Source organism: Mastigoproctus giganteus, chromosome 10 (genome assembly GCF_048544385.1).
Source record: "Mastigoproctus giganteus isolate SK-2022 chromosome 10, ASM4854438v1, whole genome shotgun sequence".
Classification (NCBI taxonomy): domain Eukaryota; kingdom Metazoa; phylum Arthropoda; class Arachnida; order Uropygi; family Thelyphonidae; genus Mastigoproctus; species Mastigoproctus giganteus.
Genome location: NC_143584.1, coordinates 124,898,282 through 124,920,500, shown reverse-complemented (window position 1 = coordinate 124,920,500; position 22,219 = coordinate 124,898,282). Strand labels below are relative to the sequence as shown.

The window sequence follows — 22,219 nt, the reverse complement described above, 5'->3', positions numbered from 1 at the left end:
ACATTGCATTTCCAAATGTTGACTTCGATGGGATATCCTTGTGTGTAATGGCTGCAGAGGATCACTTAAGAACAACACCACTATCTAAGTTGAATGGCTTTGTCTACCCAGAAATTCCATCACATTTATCAAAGTTGGATTTAGTGACAGAGACACTTATTTCTCCTTGCTTACTGTTCATCAGATATGGCACCTGTGAAACTCATATGGACAATATGGTCTTTTGGGCCAAGTGATAAATGTGCCTGTTTCAGTGAACACAATGGTCCACCTCTTGCCAAGGGAGATTAACTGAAACAGGCACATTGATCACTTGGTCCAGAATGCTGTACTTTCTGTATGCGTGTCTCAGGCACCTTATTTGTGCATATAAAATGCAAGAAAATACAGAAGTCCGGCTATTTGATCGGTTAGTAAGAAAGAGAGTGGTTAAAGCGTGCCTTCAATATTTGGTTGACACTCCTCTTTATCAGTTGTATCAAATCATGATAGATCAGTCATTCTTTAATGACAGCCACATGGAAATTAATTTAGCTAAAGGCAACATAAGCGAAGCAGTTCCAATCGAGGAAAGCCTCATCACCCAACAGCAAATGTTGTTGTGGAGCTATGATAAATATCTTAGAATAACCCCAAGAGAAACTAACATACTGCAGAGCTTACTGTTTGACAAGCACACAGAGGAGCTCTCCTTTCCCAGCATTTATCTTGGACAATTCAGAAATAATTTACATATGACTCCATGTGACTCATGATGGCAACAAGCGAGGTCAGACGATCTGATCAACCTGGTGTTGCTACATATAATCTCCTTTACGTAGCAATAAAGATAATGAGATTGAGAATGAGAGACTCTTTGACGGTGGCGTTCAAATACAGTGGTACCTCGGGTCACGAAAGCCTCTAGTCACAAAGAAATCGGCGCACGAACGCACAAACATGGCTTTGGCGCCATGTTTTCGTCTCGCGAACAGCATCAGTTGTACTCAGGTTTGCGCTCCGAAATTTGGTCCACTTGACTTGAGTGTCACCCAAATATCAGTTCCATCAGCGTTTTAGACTCCCAGGTAGCAAGTACAGCTTGTCTGGCTTATCTGAGAGAATGTCTGTGATGACCTAAAGGACCAAACTCTAATTACTTGTTTTTAATTAATGGTTTAACACACTCCCCTGCCTTCTTTAGTATAACTGAATATATACCATTCACCCCTTAGGGTGAATAGTATATATCCTCTCTCAGCTTTAATAACTTTACAGAGAGAGATATTTATCACAGAATCACCAATTTCATACTGAGATTACTTCTTTTCACTGTTTCCTTCTAGTACAGATTCACCTTCAATAAGAATCCAATTTCACTCACTTCTCACATTGTCTGAACTGTCTATGAGTGCAAGCTTGTAAGTAGTTTATTTGATTACTCTTTTTTTTTTCTTGTAGTCACACAAGTAAAACTCCATATTCCCATACTTGGCCCTTCGTTATGTAATAAGGGAGAGCTAAGAATGTACATAAGCAATTTCTCATATTTAAATTCCCTTGCCAGGGATTTCTTATACCAGATATCACATGCATTACACCACTGGTAGTTTTGTTTCAAATATGCCTGCAATTGTATGAAAAATTCTCTTACAATTCTGTAACTTCAGCAGGCTTTGTTTTTTTTCTCCCTGAATTAAACCTTTCAGGTTGCTTATCATCCATTTTGAATTCATTCTTTTGTGGTATACTTCTGTGCTGAAATTAATTACATGTTGGTCAAATAATGCTTGCACACATCTCAAAGTTCTTGTTTATTGCCACTACAGCCATTATCGGCAAGATGTATGTAGGACAGCGATGTTTCAAAAGAATGGGAAGCTAATGCTAGGAGAATAACCTAAATAACATCAAGCTGTATATCAGGGTAGTAAATTCTAACTTCTGCTTATAACAACTAATTCTGACATAACAGAGCTAACTGAAACATGGTGTCACCCTGAAGTAGGAGGTGATAATTTTTGCTATGATTTATAATATATTTAGGAAGAATAGGCAAGGCAGAAGGGTTGGCAGCATGCTACTTATCAACAGTAGCTTGAGCACTATTAAAGCTTTCCAAAATTCAAACTTTATGCATGCCAGCATAAAATTTGTATTTGGTTTGGTTTTTACTGTGCATTAGCGACCAAGGCCAAAATGAGCCAGAAGCTGGTCACGTCACGGAAAAGAGTCAAAAGCTGGTTGCGTGAAGTAAAGGGATGCAAATGGAAAAATGAGAGTGCAGGTTGTTACTAACCAGAAGATTGAAGAGTATGACAAAAACCTTTACATGCAGAATTTAGAATGGTCAAGCAACTGTAAATGTCTCATTATGGGTCATTTCAATTTGCTCCTTATTGGCTGAAGCAAATGGGAGAGGACCTCATAATAGGGACAGTATTTTTAAATGCACTAGGTGGTTATTATTTGTATCAACATGTTAGAGAAAATACATTTTTACATTTATTTATACACACAATTCTATATACATTCTCAAGATTTATATACATCCATTGATATATACATGATACAAGATTTATATACAATTTATATACATTCTCACATATATATCCATTTGCGACATGTATACAGAAAAAGTGTATTTGTTAGTTATTAGCGGCTTCCAGGGTTTCCCCTATGTCCGCCGTATGTTAAGCGTTTTTTGTTGCCAGCAGTGTTGTGAAATTCCACTAATAAGGTTAAGTTAAGGTTTAGATTAACGTTTAAGTTAGGTTCAAGCTAAGGTTTGAAGTAAGTTGAAGTTTAATTTATTGTTTTCGTTTAAATTAAAGTTCAAGTTTAAGTTTAGATTAAGGTTCAGTTTTAAGTTTAAGTTTTAGTTTATGTTGAAGTTAGGGTTAGAGTTGAGGTTAAGATTAAATTTAAGTTCAAGTTTAAGTCTAAGTTAAGATTGAGTTATAGATAAAGTTTAGATTTAAGTTTGTGTTCGAGTTTAAGTTTGAATTTATGTTTAATTGTTCTGATTTTAATTTATTGATTACTAGTTGGGTAGGTTAGTGTGAGTTGTGTGTTGTTTTATGTTGGTTGTGGCTGGCGCCTGGCATTTAGCAGCAGGGGGTCGAAGGCGAGGTGTGCCCCAACCCCCCCGCTCCCATCCCTAGCCACGAGGAGGCAGCCAGGTTCTACTATTTTAGCTAATAACATGTATAATAGAATAATAAAATCCCTAAACGTGCATTGTTCCTGCAGGGCCCAATCCTGTCCTGGAACTGGCACACCCAGCAGTTGGGTGAGGGAGGGAGGAGAAAGCTATTACAAGGTTTACCTGTACTGAGCCAGTTGCTTCAGTGCATGGCTTAGAGTCCTGTCGCACGAGTCCAGTGTGTTGAGACTCGTCCCTCAGCTCGCAGGGCTCAATCCTGTCCAGAGTGGGGCATAGTATATGGTTGTGTCCACCATTCTTGTCTCTGATTCTTCTAGTGGTTGTGGCTGTTTGACGTGGCAGGCTTCGGCACAGTTCCCGCAGGGCGCATCCTGTCCTAGAGCTGGCAAACCTGTGTTTGGTTGTTTGTGTTAGTTATTGTCTAGTACAAGGAAAAGTATCTGATCCACCAGTTTATGTGCATCAGAATCAGTTACCTAACAGTCAGTAGGTTGAGTGTTCAACCTCTTCTTGTAGTCAGTCTTTAAGTTGCTGTCAGATTTTTAATGGTTTTTTGGATGTGGTTATGATGGTCACAATCACTCACTTCACGCACTTGTCAACAACAGGTTTGAGTTTCCTATTCAGGCATGTGCCCACATTGACTGAGTCTTCTACTTGGTAGGCAATGCGGCTGTACTCACCAGCTCCTTACAGTTTCATACAGATGTAGAGTGCAGACCTCCATCAAATTTCGACCTAGGTCTGATCTCTTGCGTTCAGTAGTCTTGATCTGCGGGAGAAGACCTTTTCTGCAAATAGGGAGAGGGCAGAGAAATGGTCCGGGGAGGCCACCAATATTGGTAGCTCACTTGGCAAGTAAACATTAGTAACAAGTTGCAGCGGCATCCTCAGGTCCGTATATTGTGTGCAGTCGAATAGGATGTGTTGTACTGTCTCTGGGGAGCCACAGTGGCAGTTTGGGGACGCTGTCAAGTTGAAGGAGTAGAGCTTGAAGTTCAGGCTACCATGTCCTGATAGTAAGAACATCGTGTATAAGCTTGGGTTAAGCCAGGGTTTGCAGTTTTTTCCGAATTCCATGACTTCAGGGAAGTATAGGAGCGTGGTTCTTCCTTTTGTGCTTGTGGCCCATTCTTCCTGCCATTGTTGCAGGAATTGGCATCTAAGACGGGTGCTGTCTTCCTTTTCTGATAGGTTTTGGTCTATGCTGTATTGCCCAATTTCCTTTGGTGTGTCTAGTTTGCGTTGGTATTTTAGGAATGAGTTTATGAGTTCAAATTTGATTGGGAGTTTCCCACATATGACTTCTAGGGCTGCTGATGATATTGTGCGGCAGGCTCTGGATGTGGCCAGGAGGAAGAAGCGTTGAGCCCTAGTAAGGATTTTGTTTACTTGGACCCGGCAGACACTAGGGGCCCAGGCCCCTGCGGCGTAGCATATGGTAGGAAGGAAAAGCATTTTGTAATATAACTGCAAGGTTGATGGCTTGATTTTCCATTTTTTCCTGGTGATCTTAAGTAGTTTCCCAGTTATGATTTTTGTTTTATTTAGTAGGTATCTAGAGTGGGGTACAAAGTTTAGCCTGTTATCTAGGATTACTCCCAGGTATTTGTGGGAGTCTACCAGTTTAATGCTTTGGTTATTTAGCTTGATATTGGGAGGTCTACGCGGATCCAGGCGGCCCTTGAAGAGAACTTGACAGGTTTTTTCCACTGAAATGCTTAGTTTATGTTGGTTGCACCAGTGGTTAAGGTCTTCTAATGTTTCAGTGGCTAAGGTTTCCAGTTGTAGTCTGGAGTTGCCATGTAAGATCAGTGCCACATCATCTGCATATGCTATTTTGGTTATTTGTTGGTGTGGGATGGAGAGCCACCCATCAAGGACCACGTTCCAGCAGATAGGGCCAAGAACGGATCCCTGGGGGCAGCCTCGAGTAACCTGTCTGGTCACAGTATGAACTCCATCCGAGACCACGAGGCTGCGGTCAGAAAAGTAGTCAGCAATCAGGCGATATATTGGAGTTGAGACCTCTGCCTCTCGGAACCTCGCCAGGACGCTCTGCCACCATAAGGTGTCAAACGCCCCTTTGAAGTCCACAAAGAGGCCCAGGACATAGGTAGATTCCGTGGAAGTGATAGAGTTGAGGATGTAATTTAGGGCATCCACGGAGGATCTGCCAGGGGTGAAACCGAATTGTGAAGCTGATGGGAGGCCTTTGGAATTATAATAGTTACGAAATCTGCCTGCAATCAGTTTTTCTAGGACCTTCCCCAGAACTGGGAGGAGGGCTATTGGTCGGTAGGATGTTGGTAAATTTGGTGGCTTATCCGGGTTTTTTAAGAGTATTTTCAGGTTTGCTTGCTTCCAGGCCAGGGGGAATTTTCCATGTGATAGGCATGAGTTATACAAATTGATTATTGCATTTGGAATAAGTGACCATATCCGTTTCACAATTGATACCTCCATGAGGTCTAGGCCTGGGCATTTGCCTTCATTGAGTGCTTCAATGGCAGTTCCTATTTCCTCCTGTGAAAAGCGATCCTCGTAGCCAACAGCCGCGTAGCTCAGGTGGTCTATACGGAGGGAGGTCTGGAATGGGCTCTCAGGGGATGGTGTGTCCTGTTTTATTATGTCATCCAAGATGGTGTTGATGGAGTCTTCCCAGGACAAGGATTCCACATTGTTCTGATCCATGATGGAGGAGACGATTTCCCCAGGATGTAGTTTATCAAAGATAATTTTGTAAATCAGTCCCCAGTGATCGGTTTGTAAGGAATTTTCTATGAGGCGGCCCCATGCTTGGTGCTTTTCTTTGTAGATTTCGTTAAAGTAGTTCTTCCTCTGCGTACGATATGTTTCATGTAGGTGACTTATTACAGGCTCTGGAAGAGAAAATACAGTAAACCCCCGCTATTCTCGGTATCTGTATTCGCGATCGCTGATTTAATATAAAATGAAACCTAAAAAAATGTGAATTTTAAAGCGCCGTGAATATTATCGGCCATAAAAAAACATGGGCGTGGCTAAAATTACCTTTCTCGGTCAAAACAGCGCTCAGTGTGTGGGGGGGGAGAGAGGGGTGACAAAATCGCGAGCGTGGATGTTTCTCGCTAATCCTTGTTCAGTATGTGTTATGCGCTTGTAATGGAAGTTTTCGTCGTTTGTTTTTAATTTATATGCTTATAAATTGAATAAATTTATCAATTTATAAATTGATATGCCTGCAAAAGTGATAAATCTACCGTTTTGCAGTGTAAAACAGAATTTTTCGAGTGTGTTAACGGACGAAAGTGACTTTATTGTGGACAAGTTCTTTCTAACCTGTACAAAAATATGGCTACAAATAACAAGAGAAATGTGAAAATATCAAAGAAGGTGATGACATTAGCGAATAAAATTGAGTTACTAGACAAAATTTCTAATGGTGAAAGTGTCTCCTCAGTGGCAAAACATTATAAAATCAATGAGTCAACGGTACGATCAATCAAAAAATCGGAAGAAAAAATCCGCCGTAGTGTCCGTGAAAACGCGCTAATTGTTTCAAAAATTTGCTCTGTAACTCGTGATGTTAAATTAGAAAAAATGGAAAACGCTTTAAATCTGTGGATAGAAGACCGAACTCAAAATAAAATTCTGTTAAGTTCACTCATCATTCGTGAAAAGGCAAAACTCCTCTATCAACACTTTAGCGAAACTGGTAATAGCACTGGCGGGATAAGTTTTTTTTGCTAGCAAAGGTGCTAGTTTGAAAGATTTGTTTGAAATTTCTAATAAATATTACATTTAATAATAAATTGTTTCTTATTTTCATTTCGATGCCATATGCTTGCATTTCACAATGTACTGTCTATGTACATAGTCATATTATGAAGGTACATATAACACATACATAGACAAAATTTTAGACTAGTTTTTCTTATATATTTCATACTTTGGAACGGAACCTCTTTATTACTATGGGAGCCATAACTCAGTATTCGCGTTTTCGGTATTCGCGACATTTCTCAGGTTTACTGTACTAGGGGAAGAATATTCTAGACCTGATCAATACCGATTTCCCTCAAAGGGCTCACAGTACAGAAATCATTATTAGGAAGTGATCATGCATTTGTTAGCTGGAAAATGAATAAAGAAGTTGCAGCTGTTTGAAAATAATAAAGCACTCAAACCTACATGTAGGTTTGAGTGCTTTATTAAAAAAAATTTATTTTAGAAGTAGAAATACATACATAATGGAGTCAAACATTTAGTGGTGTTTTCTTTCCACTTCTTCAGTGATAGCTGTTTTTGCAATATCACCATCATGTGTACAGCGAACAATTATACAGAGGAATAGAGTGGGCCAGTAAATTAGACTGTCTTATAATGGGGGATTTTAACTGCCCAGATATTGACTGGAACTTGTGGATTGGTCACTCGCACACTAGCAAGATTTTTGTGGATTTATTGGATGATTGTTTTCTGCAGTAGCAGCATGTTCAAGAGAAAACCAGAGAGAGTAATACTCTTGATCTGGTTATCAGCAGTGATTATTTGTGCATTAAGAATTTGGAGATAAAGGAACCACTAGGTGGCAGTGATTGCACTGTATTGATGTGGGATTTACTTAAAGATATTACTATCATCAGCGGTAAAGGGAAGGGTTTTTGCTTTCGTAAAAGACCTGGGAGTAATTGTCCAGTCAGATATGAAGTTTTTTGAGCAGTGCATACAGGCTGCCAGAGCAGTCTTTTTACTGACATAGTCACTTTTTCAATATTTTTGAATCTCTTGATTATCAAAAGTTCTTCAATAATTGTGAAATATCTATTTTGAAATTAATTTATGGATCTGAGATTTGGTAAAAAATCATTTTTAACAATATTATCCACATTTTCTTTTATTTTTTTCAGAGTTGTAAATAGTTCTTATTATTGATTATTGTGCATTCATGTGAAATTCTTTGCTATATACCAGCGGTTCTCAAACTGTGCATCGCAATGCCCTGGGAAGGCCTCATAATTTATCAGGGGTGTTGCAGGTGATGTAATGGTTTATGTATGATTTCCATGGCAAATATTAAAAATGTATTAAGAATGATTTTTTTTACTATTAGATATCTACTACTATTTGATCTGTATTATTAATGTAAATAATTATAGAAAATATTTAGAGTATTTTTGACGAAGAGAATGCATCAAGATCCTTGACCATATTTTTGGGATCTGGGTATTACAAGCGATTGGTTCAAGTGTTTTTGCATGTTATTTGACCTTGCATGAGTCTGAATGACGTGATGCCGGAAATATGCTCGTAGTAACCGCATATTCAGAGAACAATCAGCCATTTGGTCTAAGTCTACTTATTTGTTTTTTTTTTTTTTTTTTTTTAGGAGCATTAGCAACTAAGACCATATTGCTCCGAGGATATGCGGTGGTCATTCCCTGACCTTTCCGCATCCTCCGTATTCAGTGGTCACGGGTTCGAACCCCAGTCTAATCAAGAAGCGTGTACTAAACACTGCTGCTCTTGCCCACCTGGCTACGGAGGCACCAAGTTTACTTGTATTTTGAATCACATATCAACATTTTACATATGGTGAGTAGTTACTGGTAGAGCAGTTTATATTAGACTAGTGTTGCACATACATTAAAAGTAACTATATTAAAAAATTCAAACCATAGTGTTACGTCGCGTCGTTGTTTTGTGTTTTTGAATTTATTATTTTTTTTTTATATAGTTGACCATGACAGAAAAAAATTTTAATGTGAATAAAAACTGTGATTTAAACGAAACAGAATCAAAAGACGAAAGAAAGTGGAAATACAGGTGACCCCCGCTTAACGTTGATCATTCGTTCCGGAAAAACAGAGCTCTAAGTGAATCCGCGCTAAGTGAGCGCCGCTTTCCCATAAGGTAACATATGTATTTGTGAGCTGCGGTCGGTACCATAGGATATTTCCTAATCAATAATAAACGGTGATGAAAAGATGCACAAATGTCGGTCAAAATATTTAATATTCAAATATTTGCACATATAAAATATTCTGCATTACATACGTATAATTATGTGGTAACTACTTGCGTCTCAAAAGTAAACAAAATTCCAATTAAAATAATGAATTTAATTGATTTAATTTAATGGATGAATTTAATCATGAAAAATGTGTGGATTTTGAGTTGAACTTTGGCCCTCTTCCAAATAAACTAAAAGGGGTATTAATTTTAAATGGCCCGCAGCGTTACCACCCAACAATAAAGTCAACCGATCCTTCGCCGCTTTGAAACTTGGCATGTTTTTTGTTCTTTCAATATGAAACTTCTTTTAGGCATTCGTTTCCACAAAAGTCCTGCTTCATCTATGTTAAAAACTTGTTGAGAAGTATAACACATAATACCCCTCTTCAATAATTTTAACAAGTTCTTTTTTTGAAAGTTTCGGCTCCTTAATCTGCACTAGCGGCTTCTCCCGGGATTTTAAATATCTATTCTACCAGTTTTAAATGGTTCCACATTTTTTTTTTTTTTTTAGGCGAGTTTTCTTCAAATCATCGTATTGGCTAATCTCTTTCTCTCTCTCTCTCTCTCACTCTCTCTTTTTAATATTTAACTTAACTGAATTCTGCATTGGAATATTATCTTCAAAAAAATTAGTCTTTCCATTTCAATCCTAATAGCCGGTCTAGTCCTAGTTGCTTGCAGTGGAACAGCTATCTTTCCCGCTGCTAAAATTAATTCTTTATTTTTTCATAATTGTTCTTACAGTTAAATTTGCGAGTCCTAAATTATGGCACACATCCGCTTGTCGTTGACCGGAATCGATTCGCTTCAAAACGTCTAATTTAATTTTCAAATTCAGTCTTTTTCTTACATTTATAGTCTTCGTACTGCGCCCAGACGTTGTTGCATTTTCATTCCTGTCGGTCATTATTAGCTCTTCGAAAATATAACTGCGTTGGTTGAATTAATTATGATACAATGTTCAAGTAAACTGTCCGTTACGCACGATGTCTAATACTGTACTGAGTGATGACTAACTAGACTTCGGATAAATGCATATAACGCAAATATTACAAGCAATATATTTGATCATTTTTTAAAATGTTGATCTCGGAACTACGTAACAAGTGACTGTACTTAAATTAGCGTGAGAGAAAATTTCACCGAGCGTGGGAAAATTGCTCAAGTCGGCGTGGGAAACGTTTTAATGCTGTTTTGCTATTCATTTTCAAGCTATCGACTCCATCAAATGAAACGATTTCGTTAAATATGTCAAAAATGTAATCTGTAAAAGAGCGTTATAGTGATCTGTGACAGCGTTATAGTCAGATACGGGTTATAATATAAGAACAGCGTTATAGCGAATCAGCGTAAAGCGAACCGCGTTATAACGGGGGCCTGCTGTATAGAAAATATGATGACAGTTATTTAAACTTTGGATTCAAATTCACAATAGTGGACAATGAAGAACATCCTTAATGTGTTATCTGCTTCAAGGTGTTGGTTGTAGAAAGCATGCTTCTCAACAATTTAATAGCTAAACCTCGTAAATTTTTTGCCTGCAAATTGCAATGAATGAATGCACAAAAAAATATATTTTTGAAACAATTTAGCATCTCCAAAAAAGCTCTTCTAGAATCATACAAGGTTGCATTTAGAATAGCAAAATGCAAGAAATCTCATACGATTGCAGAAGAGCTTAGTTTACCGGCATATGATATGCTTTCTATAATGATTGAAGAATTTGAATCTAAACAACTCTTAAATGTGCCGTTGTCAGATAACACTCAATTGCCAAATACAAGATATTTCTGAAGATATAAATGAACAATTAATTGAAAAAATTTGGCATTCAGCTGTGAAGCTGAATGCCAAATGAAGCTCATCTAATATGGTATACAGGTGACCCCCGCTTAACGCTGATAATATGTTCCGGAAAAACAGAGCGCTAAGTGAATCCGTGCCAAGCGAGCGCCGCATTCCCATAAAGTAACATATGAATTTGTGAGTTGCGGTTGGTGCCATAGGATATTTCCTAATCAATAATAAACGGTAGTGAAAAGATGCACAAATGTCGGTCAAAATATTTGTACATATAAAATATTCTGCATTACATATGTATATAATTATATGGTAACTACTTATGTATCAAAATTAAACTTAAAATTCCAATTAAAATCATGAATTTAATTGATCTAAATTGATTTAATTTAATTGATGAATTTAATTATGAAAAATGTGTTGATTTTGGGTTGAACTTTGGCCTTCTTCCAAATAAACTAAAAGGGGTATTAATTTTAAATCCCCCGCAGTTTAATTGCCACCCAAAAATAAAGTCACCCGATCCTTCGCCACTTGGAAACCTGGCATGTTTTTTTTCTTCTTTCAATATGAAACTTATTTTAGGCATTCGTTTCCACAAAAGTCCTGCTTCCTCTATGTTATTAACTTGTTGAGAAGTATAACACACAATACCCCTCTTCAATAATTTTAACAAGTTCTTTTTTGAAAGTTTCGGCTCCTTGATCTGCACTTGCGACTTCTCCCTAGATTTTAAATCTATTCAACCAGCCCTTACTAGTTTTAAATGGTTCCAATTTTTTTTTTTTTTTTTTAGATGAGTTTTCTTCAGATCATCATATAGGCTAATCTCTCTCTCTCTCTCTCTCTCTCTCTCTCTCTTTCTTTTATTATTTATAACATTTAACTTAACTGAATTCTGCATTGAATATTATCTTCAATAAAATTAGTTAGTCTTTCCATTTCAATCCTAATAGCCGGCCTAGCCCTAGTTGCTTGCAGTGGAACAGCTGTCTTTCCCGCTGCTAAAATTAATTCTTTATTTTTTTATAATTGTTCTTACAGTTAAACTTGCAAGTCCTAAATTATGGCACACATCCGCTTGTCTTTGATCGGATCGATTCGCTTCAAAACGTCTAATTTAATTTTCGAATTCAATAGTATTTTTCTTACATTTGTAGTCTTCGTACTGCGCCCAGACGTCGTTGCTTTTTCATTCTTATTGGCCATTATTAACTCTTCGAAAATGTAACTGCGTTGGTTGCATCAATTATGATACAAATGTTCAAGTAAACTGTCCGTTACGCACGATGTCTAATACTGTACTGAGTGACGACTAGACTTCTGATAAATTCATATAACGCAAATATTATAAGCAATATACTTGATCATTTTTAAAATGTTGATCTCGGAACTACGTAACAAGTCACTGTACTGCAATTAAATTAGCGCGCGAGAGAATTTCACTGACCGTGGGAACATTTCTCAAGTCGGCGTGGGAAACGTTTTAACCGTATTTTTATATTCATTTTCAAGCTATCAACTCCATCAAATGAAACGATTTCGTTAAATATGCCAAAAATGCAATCTGTAAAAGAGCATTATAGTCAGATACGGGTTATAATATAAGAGCAGCGTTATAGCGAATCCGCGTAAAGTGAACAGCGTTATAACGGGGGCCTGCTGTATACGTTTTATAGACAGAGATAAATTTGTCGATGACCTATTGTTCTGCAAAAATATTAATCATGGTGTGAAAGCTAAGGATTTGTTTGAAATCATAGATAATTTCATGGCTGAAAACAAAATTGACTGGACCAAATGTGTTGCTGTTTGTACAGATGGTGGTCATTCCCTGTCAGGTCATCAGAGTGGACTACAAGTTCTTATCCTAAGAAAGCACCTAATGCAGTGTGGACATGTTGCATTATTCATAGAGAAGTGCTTGCATCTCAATATCTGAGCCCCACTCTAAACAAAGTTCTACAAACAGTAATCAAAATAGTGAACTTTATTAAAACACGTCCACAGAAGACTCGCTGTTTTAAAAATATATGTATTGGCATGGGGCTAAGTTTCTTTACTATACTTTTGTAACTCTCACTGGCTTTCTCGTGGCAATGTCTTATCACACATATATGAATTGAGAATGGAGCTCCATTTGTATCTTCTCACAGAATCTCACTGCAATGCTGAAGATTTTATAAAAAATTATTTTGTTTCTAAGCTAGCTTAGAAACAAAATAACTAATTAAATTCACTTAATTTATCTCTTCAAGGAAATGACACCAATATTCTACAACTGTCAGAAAAAGTTTTGGCCTTTAAAAGGAAACTAGAACTTTGGAAGAAAAAAATAAAAGAAGGTAAAAATGATTGCTTCCCACTTTTACATCAATTTTTACAACAAAATGATGTTCATTTTAATGAAGAATTAAAATCAGTAATTATTGAGCATTTATCACTCCATGCACACTTCGAGAAATATTTTACAGAAAATTTTGAAGAGTACATATGGATTAGAGATCTCTTCAATACAAAGTCCCCATCAAATTTATCTACTGTCAAAGAAGAACAATTTATTGAGCTCACATCAGACTTCACACTGAAAGCAAACTTTTCGTTGTTATCTCTATATGAATTTTGATGTTTAGCAAAACACGAATACCCAGAATGTAGCAATTAAGCTTTGCGAATTGTAGTGCCATTTGCAAGTTCTTACCTTTGTCAAGTTGGATTTTCAGCATTGGCAATCATTAAATGTAAGTACAGATAAAAAGTAAATGTTGAAAAAGAAATGTGTCGCCATTTCAAAAATGAGACCTAAGTTTGATGAATTATGCAATAAAAAGCAAACACATACATCACATTGCTTTTTAAGAATAAAATAATATACCGATTATTATTTCATGTATTAATAATTATTGTATTAACATATTAAAAATAAGAAATTGCACAATTATAGATGTTTTACTTCATGAGAGGTGCCAGGGAAATTTTACAGGTCAAAGGAGGCATGGGCTCACAAATTGTGAGAACCGTTGCTATACACAGTATTTCTGCATACAGGTGGATTAATGTTTATCATTGTAATGCATGCATTATTCTAAATAAATAAATTTTAAAATTAATCTAATTGAATTACAGGAATTGAATGTTCTAAATTAATAAATTTGCTTATTTACGAATGATATAGATGAGTTCATTTATTAATAGCTAAACCTCGTTTATTAATAGCTGAATGCTTGTTGAAAATTTTTATTAAGGGCTATTAAATTTTTATTAAAGCTTTATAGTTCATTAAGGGCTCATTTGTATTGCAAATTATTATATTTTTATGTGAAAATATTATAAAATCAGTACTCAAGCAAAATACCTGCCCAGTATTTTCTTCAAAATTTCAACTTTTGATTTTTAGTTGGCACATCTCATGAGATTTTGTTACTATTGTTACTGGTTACTAGTAGTTCAACATATTAGATTCCATCAAATTATAGTTTATGTTAACTTTAAACTTCTACAAAAATAGACTCTTTGATTAAAAATGCAAGTGTATATTTCAATTCCAGCAAAGCTATAATACACATTATTTTTTCCTGCAATCGAAGCTTTATTACACTATAAATAAAGTACTTTCTATTTCTATAAAAAAAGTGTTTCTCAGTAACCAGTGATACCAAATTATCATTTTATGTGGAATAGCAGAATCAATCCTTAGCTTTGAAAAAATAAACAAAAATAATTAAAAAAAGAAAATATCAATTTTTTTTTATATAATAGCTTACATTATTCTTCCAAAGCTTAGCTATTTCACGAACAATATATCATGGGTAGGACATTATCCTGCTGGAAAATGTAAGGTCTTATGATATAAAGTTTCATTAGTGTTGGAAGAATGGTGTTACTGAGGATGTTGCAGTAATGCTTCTTTTGCAAAGTACTATCCACAAAAAAAAGTCCATATCCACAAACTATTTGCCATACCACAGAAAGTAGGCTCAGACTATCAGCCTCTTACCACTGTTTCACAGTTGGGATAATACAGTCCTTTTTGAGACATTCTCTGCATTGATACATCAAGTAAATTCTTCTGTCTTTAGAAGACTAAATATCGAGATGAGTTTTCCATAGAATTCTGTGTCCACTACTCAAGAGGTCAGTTCTTTTGTGTGTGATGCTATTGCACAACTTTTATGGTGAAGGCTTTGTAAGTGGCTGCTCATTTGTAGAACCTCTGTTTGTGTAGTGCTCTTAATATACTATGTACACTGTCAGTAGATCTTTCGAGATGTATTTGATGTACATTCCTCCCTGTGTGTTGCTGGATCTCTTTAATAATAGTTTGGGCAGTTTTTTTCAGAAATTGTTGTAATAATGTCAAAGCAGAACATTAACCAAGGAAACTACATTTTCTTTCTGAACTAACACCTCTGCTAGCTCTGATCGGTGAATTGTGTTGTTTATTCTTGTATACAGCACGTTCCAGACAGTGGCCTTGAAGTGTTATACAAAATCTATTATATGTTATGTTTGATTATGTGGCATTTTGATTGTAAATGCCACCTATACCTTCTGCAGCTTCTGACACTTATATCTCTCAGCTACTGTATTTTTTTTTACAGTATTTGCATAACTAACCATTTGCATTGGATGTATGCCCTGCAGATAGGGGAGGTCTTATTGTATATACTATACACTATGTATATAGTATATACTATTGTATATACTATATACATAGTGTTTTAATGCTTAAGAAATATACTTTTCAAACATTTGAAATTAGAAACTGTTTTTTAAAGTAAAATGTACAAAGAGTGCCCACAATAATATTAATTTGTATTAGTGTTCAAGAGAAGACATTGCTGATAAATTGAGGAAGCCAGATGGCCTTGTGCTTGCTACCCACATTGCTAATCCAAAAACTTTTGAATTTCAAGTAAGTAGAGATGATTCAATTCTCCAATCATATTTTGACATAATTTTATGCTTACTGATATTTGCTTTAAGGGTTTTTTTTTTTTTTCCCCCATTTAAATTTTTGAACTGTCTTCATATAGTATTAAATTTTATATTAAATTGTGTAAAATAAGACATAGTAAATAAACTCTAGTTCAACTAACATATTACCAGTGGTGTTGCAAGTCAGCATTCTCCAATGCTTGGTTAAACAAATTCACTGAGCTCACTTTCCCTTTTAATGCTTCTTTTATTAACTTATGAAAGCTTCCCCACACACAGTATCTTAATCATTCGACCTCCCTTCCCCTCAACACCTTTGCCTATTCCTTGTTGCAACCTTGGCAACAACATTTATGTTGTTTGCAGTATGTTTCTGTAGTCAATTAATTTCATATTAACCTACATTTTAAAGCTGTTAAGTAGCTAGCCCAATATTAATCCTATCAGATCATTTTCATATTGCTCTTCATATCCTCTGCCCTATCTCTCTCAAATGCTGATACATATGTGAACAGTACAGTTGTGCCCCCGTATCCGCTGATTCAGTTATCTGCTGTTAACCACGGAAAAAAAACAAAAAAACTTATCATGTATTACTCGTGTGTCCAATGCGATGCTTCCCTTTATTTTTTATGATGTCGATTTTAAATCGAATATCTTCCCTTTATTTTTTACAATGTCGCATATGGCTTCATCACCAACATTATAATGGTTCTTTAGAGTTTTAACAGATGCACCCGTTTCAAAGTATGTTTTTGTTTAATTTGAAAGTACAACTCTTGCGTTTTCCCATCATTTTCGCAATTTCTAGACAAAAAATAAATAAAAAGTAGTTACTATAAAAAAAAAAAAAAAAAAAAAAAAAAAATCCGACATCCCTGACATAACAAAACAAAATTTGACCTTTTCTGTGCGATGGAACACAACAATTGATGCAATGCACTAAATCAAACTAAACATTTGGTCTCTTTTTTTTTTTTTTTTTTTTTTTTGAGCGGTAGGTGTGAAGACAGCGGGGATTGCAAGATAATAGGTACACTAATCTCCCAATGATGACTTATAATGCCGGCTCTAATTATTACTTGGATTTTATGATTTCTGGTTGATTTTTTTATTTTTTTTAAATTTGGAGTCTTGAAGTGTTCCGGTTAATCCAATCCCGGTAAATCGAGAGTCTGCTGTACTTTATTATTACCATATTTAATGTTGATTTTGTTATGCTAATGATTTTTTTTTTTTTTTTTTTTTTTTAAATTTCTGGAGAATACATATGGAAGTGTTCTACATACTATATTGAGGTAAACTTCTCTTATTATTTTACAAGTATGTGTGTACAAGAAAATCACGTTATATATGGGGTCAGCAAGTGTTCGCTGATATCTGCAGTTTCAACCATCCACGGTAGGTCTTGGATGTATGCCCTGCAGATAGGGGAGGTCTTATTGTATATACTATATACTAATTGGTATGGGCAGTTGTCGAATGGGTGTCGATGATTGCTCATACCAATTCCTGGTTTTATACCTACCCTTATTCATTAGCTACAGAAAGCAGTCAATCTGTATTATAAGTAAAAGGCAGTATCTCATTCAGCGCTAAGATTAGTATTAAAGTGGCAGAACAATTCAAGAAAGAAAAGCTTATGTAATATCAACAATATTAACAAAAAAAAAAAAAATTGCAGTTGGACTAAAATAGTTTCCTTAACATCCAATCTGCAGCTATCTTTTCCTGATGTGACTCTGTCCTCTCATTTTTACTGTCTTAGGAAGACAAAATTTGCTCTTCAACAGTAAAAAAAAAAAGTAAAGTGCAGCCATTATCAACCCCCTGCAGGATGGAAGCCTCCTCAACAATTCATGCTGAGGGAAATGGACCATAATCTGCCACGCTGGTCCAGTGCAGGTTGGCAGATCGATCGTATTCAGTAGTCATGGGGCTTGAACCCCGGTCTACTCAAAGAGCGTGTGCTACTGCACTCCCGCTCCTAACCACTCGGCTGCGGAACATTTGTTCAACTCATTTTGGTTGAAAATACCCTAGTTGAATCCACACACTGATGTATGGTTTCAGACTGTTGCAGTTCACATTAGCATTAGCATTAGTAGAGGCATATCATGCAAGAAAGCAAGCATCAGCCAAAAAAAAAAAAAAAACACACCACTCCCATTTCACCCCTCCGTTCGTTCGAAATACCTGTCCAGTTGAGCTTTAAATTTGTTCAGGCTATCAACTTCAACAACAAGTGATGGAAGTCGGTTCCACCAACCAACCACCCGCTGGCCAAAGGCAAATTTCCGCACATCTATCCGGCATCCGTCCTTCCTTAATTTGAATTTATGCCCTCTCAGGTGATTATTCTGAGCAAGATGAAGAATCCCATTGGCATTGAGCATGCTCAAACCATTCAAAACCTTATACACCTCTATCAGATCACCTCGCCGGTGCCTAGTCTCCAGACTCTGTAATTTGCAAAACTTAAGCCTTTCTTCGTAAGAGCAACCCTTTGTTCCATTCACTAATCTTGTTGCCCTTCTCTGTACCCGTTCCAGCAGCTCTACATCCTTCTTGAAATGAGGCCTCCAGACCTGTATACAGTACTCAAGATGTGGCCTAACCATTGCCTTATGCAAGGGAATAATCACCTCCTTATCCCTGCTAGAAAAATTCCTGTATATCATTGACAAGACACCATGAGCTACTCTTGCAGCTCGTCTGCACTGCTCAGAGAACTTCATATCTGCCTGCACAATTACCCCCAGGTCCTTTTCATTCGCCACCACTGTCAGTGTAGTACCACAGAGTTGATACGTTGCTCTGGGGTTACTGTTTCCCATATGTAGTACTTTACATTTGTCAATGTTAAACTTCATTTGCCACCTCTCAGCCCATCTGTTCAACCTTTCCAGATCCTGTTGCAGCAGCATAGCATCAGTAGTGTCCTTAACAACCCTGCCAACCTTTGTATCATCTGCAAACTTGGACATTAAACTTGATATCCCATCATCAATATCATTCATAAACACCGAAAACAACAACGGATCCAACACTGAACCCTGAGGAACTCCACTAATAACATTAGTCCACGTTGAGCAGTGTCCATTGATTACCACTCTCTGTCTTCTGCCACTCAACCATCCCCTTATCCATAGCAGCAATTTGCCTCCAATGCCACACTGCTCCAATTTGTGCAGCAGTCTTCCATGTGCAACAGTATCAAAAGCCTTTCTAAGATCCAAATATATAATATCAAAGTTATTCCCTGCATCCAGTTCTTTTGTGACTTCATCATAGTATCCAATCAAATTGGTCAGGCAAGACCTGCCCTTAACAAAACCATGCTGCGTCTGAGCTATAACTGAATTCTTGTCTAGATGATCCTGCAGTGCTTCTTTAACCAGTGCCTCCATTAATTTACCTGGAACAGAAGTTAAACTAACAGGTCTATAATTACTTGTGTCAGCCTTTGATCCTCCTTTGTGAATTGGGGTTACATTTGCACATCTCCAGTCTATGGGTACCTCCCCTGAGTCCAAAGAAGCTCTCATAATTATGGCTAGGGGTTTGCTTACTTTCTTTGCTGCCTCCTTTAATATAACTGGATAGATCCCATCCACCCCAGGTGCCTTTTTTATGTTTATCCTCAACAATCTCTCCTCCACTTTATGATGAACATCGTGGTGAGATCCAATATTCCTTACATTTCGAGGGTACAGCTCTAAAACGGTGTTCGCAGGCTGGCTGCTAGTTAGTACACAGGACCGAACCTATTGGTAACTCTCTAGGAAGCTTCCGCATCAGCTAGTGTATAATCTTGCTACCTCTACTCTGCCAGATAGTGACTGGAGGGTGGCCGAGTAGTGTGTATGCAGGGAGCATTGCCGAGGACATGTTATGTCAAGGATCTGGGTATATTCTTACCACGTGTACGCCATATCCAAAAATTTCATTACTTCATACAGCATGTCCCACCCACTTTTTCTTACTACTGAATACACCATGAATTGTCAAACTAATAGAGCAAGCTTATCTGCGAAAAGATCTAAACCTCCAAAGCATTTCCTAATTCATTTCACAAATATACGTGGTCTCAATTCTAATCTCAACGATGTCCATTTCCACTTGCAGTCTGCCAAACCCCATGTACTTTTTCTGACAGAATCTCAGTTATCAGTTGATTCAACTACTGCTTATCTCAAAAACCCAAATTATTCGCTGTATGATTCTTTTCGCCTCAAAGGTGGTACTTGTGCATATGTCCGTTCTGATATTCCCTGTCAGAGACATGGCAATTTGGAATCTTCGCTGGCTTAAAATCTCTCTACCTCATTGTGTCAAATTCATCTGTTGTCTCTACCATTCTCCCAACTCCACTAATCACTTGGAGCTCTTTGACTTCCTCTCTTTGCAACTTGACTTTCTTCAATCCAACTTTCCTGACAGTGAGGTAACTTTCCTTGGTGATTTTAATGTTCACAACTCCAGATGACTTCCGTTTTCTATTCACACCAACCCAACTGGTCAAAATGCTGAGGCTTTTGCAATTACTAATGATCTTGCACAGATTGCTCATTTACCTACAAGAATACCAGACAATCCTAATCATACAGCCAATACGCTTGATCTTTTTTTCACAAACAACCCTTCTAAGTACACGGTCAAAGTGAGAGGTCCTTTAGGCAGATCACAACTTGGTGATTGTCTCTTCTCCAATCACAACTTGGTGATTGTCTCTTCTCCTTTATCTCACGGCTATTCCCAACCTTGTATTGTTTGGCATTACAATAATGCAAAATGGGATGACCTGCGAGACTTCTTTTCTTCTTTTCCTTGGTTGGATTACTGTTTCAAAAGTTCTGATGTCAACTTTTGCTCAGATCGTGTCAGTGAAATTATTCTTCCAGGAATGGAATCCTTTATCCCACACTCCACTTTAAAATCTCGTCCTTTATAACTGGCATTTCATCCTGTAGGAATATCTCCTTGTGCTCACAACTGGTTTTGTTGCCTCTTTTGTAACCTTCCAAATAAGTCAATATTTTCTGAAATTTGATTTCCAGACAAGCAAGGGGGAAAGAAAATGGCCTTATCACGTCAAGCAGTGACTATCAATCAAAGTCCTGAAAAAATGTAACCAACCAAATTTACATTGACAAGTAGTTGCAGTGATCGGATGTACTGCTGGTTAGAACCAGAAAGAAACCATTGGGGCCCCATGGAGATGGGGGGGCCAATTGCTAGCTTTGTTAAAGATCACATGGAAACCAATCAAACAAAAAAAATCTGGTGAGGATCTCTGCACAGAGTGATGCTTCTTTCACTTCATTTAGTATTATTAAAAGTCATTGTAAAAGAAACAAAGAATATACACACTTACATGAGAATTTTCATGTTAAAAATGCTGCAGTAATTTACCATTAGCAGTGGCAAATGATGCAAGGAAACAAGATCATACAGTATCAGCCACAAAAAAAAAAAAAAAAAAAACATACAAAACACCTCCCATTTCACCTATTCATTCCCAACAATAGTTTGTTTAGTTCTTCCTGCAATTTATTTATTATCAACTTCCAAAACAACAGATGGAAAGGGAAGCTTCCCGCACATCTATTCTCCAACCATCCTTCCTCAATTTGAATGTGTGTGTGTGTGTGTGTGTGTGTGTGTGTGTGTGTGTGTGTGTGTGTGTGTGTGTGTGTGTGTGTGTGTGTGAGAGAGAGAGAGAGAGAGAGAGAGAGCGAGAGCAAAAAGAATAATCCCATCAGCATTGAGCTTGCTCAATTCATTCAGTGCTTTAAACACTTCAATCATATTATCTTCCAAGTGCCTAGTCTGAAGACGCTGAAGTTTGCAGAACTGAAGCTCTTTCTTCATAAGAGCACCGTTTTGTTCCCCTCACCAATATCGTTGCTCCTCCCTGTATTTGATTAAGCAGCTCTACCTCCTTCTTAAAATGAAGGCCTCCAGACCTGTATGCAGTACCCAAGATGTGGCCTGACAATTGCCTTATACAATGGTATAATCACTCCCTTTATCTCTGCTAGCAAAATTCCTATATACCATTCTTCCCCCCCCACCAGTCTTATTTTCCATCACTCTAATTGTAGTACTACACAGTTGGTATCCTAATTTTGGATTACAGCTATCCATAAGCAGTACTTTGCATTTATCAATGTTAAACTTCAACTGCCATTTCTCAGCCCATCTGCCTAACCTTTCTAGATCCTGTTAGCATTAGCAAAGGCACATGATGCAAGAAAGCAAGCTTATATAGCATCGGCCAAAAAAAAAAAAAAAAAACACCCCTTATGTCACCCATCCACTCGCTCCAAATGT

At 37.0% G+C, this 22,219-nt stretch overlaps 1 protein-coding gene across 2 annotated transcripts in view; it reads left to right on the top strand.

The window, feature by feature from the left end:
- Positions 1-22,219, top strand: part of beta-PheRS (phenylalanine--tRNA ligase beta subunit) — a 333,270-nt gene that overhangs the window by 204,542 nt on the left and 106,509 nt on the right. For both annotated transcript variants that reach the window (XM_090383545.1, XM_090383544.1), the window contains exon 14: positions 15,768-15,860. In XM_090383545.1, coding sequence (XP_090239671.1) covers positions 15,768-15,860 — 93 coding nt within the window. The remainder of the gene's footprint in view (positions 1-15,767; positions 15,861-22,219) is intronic.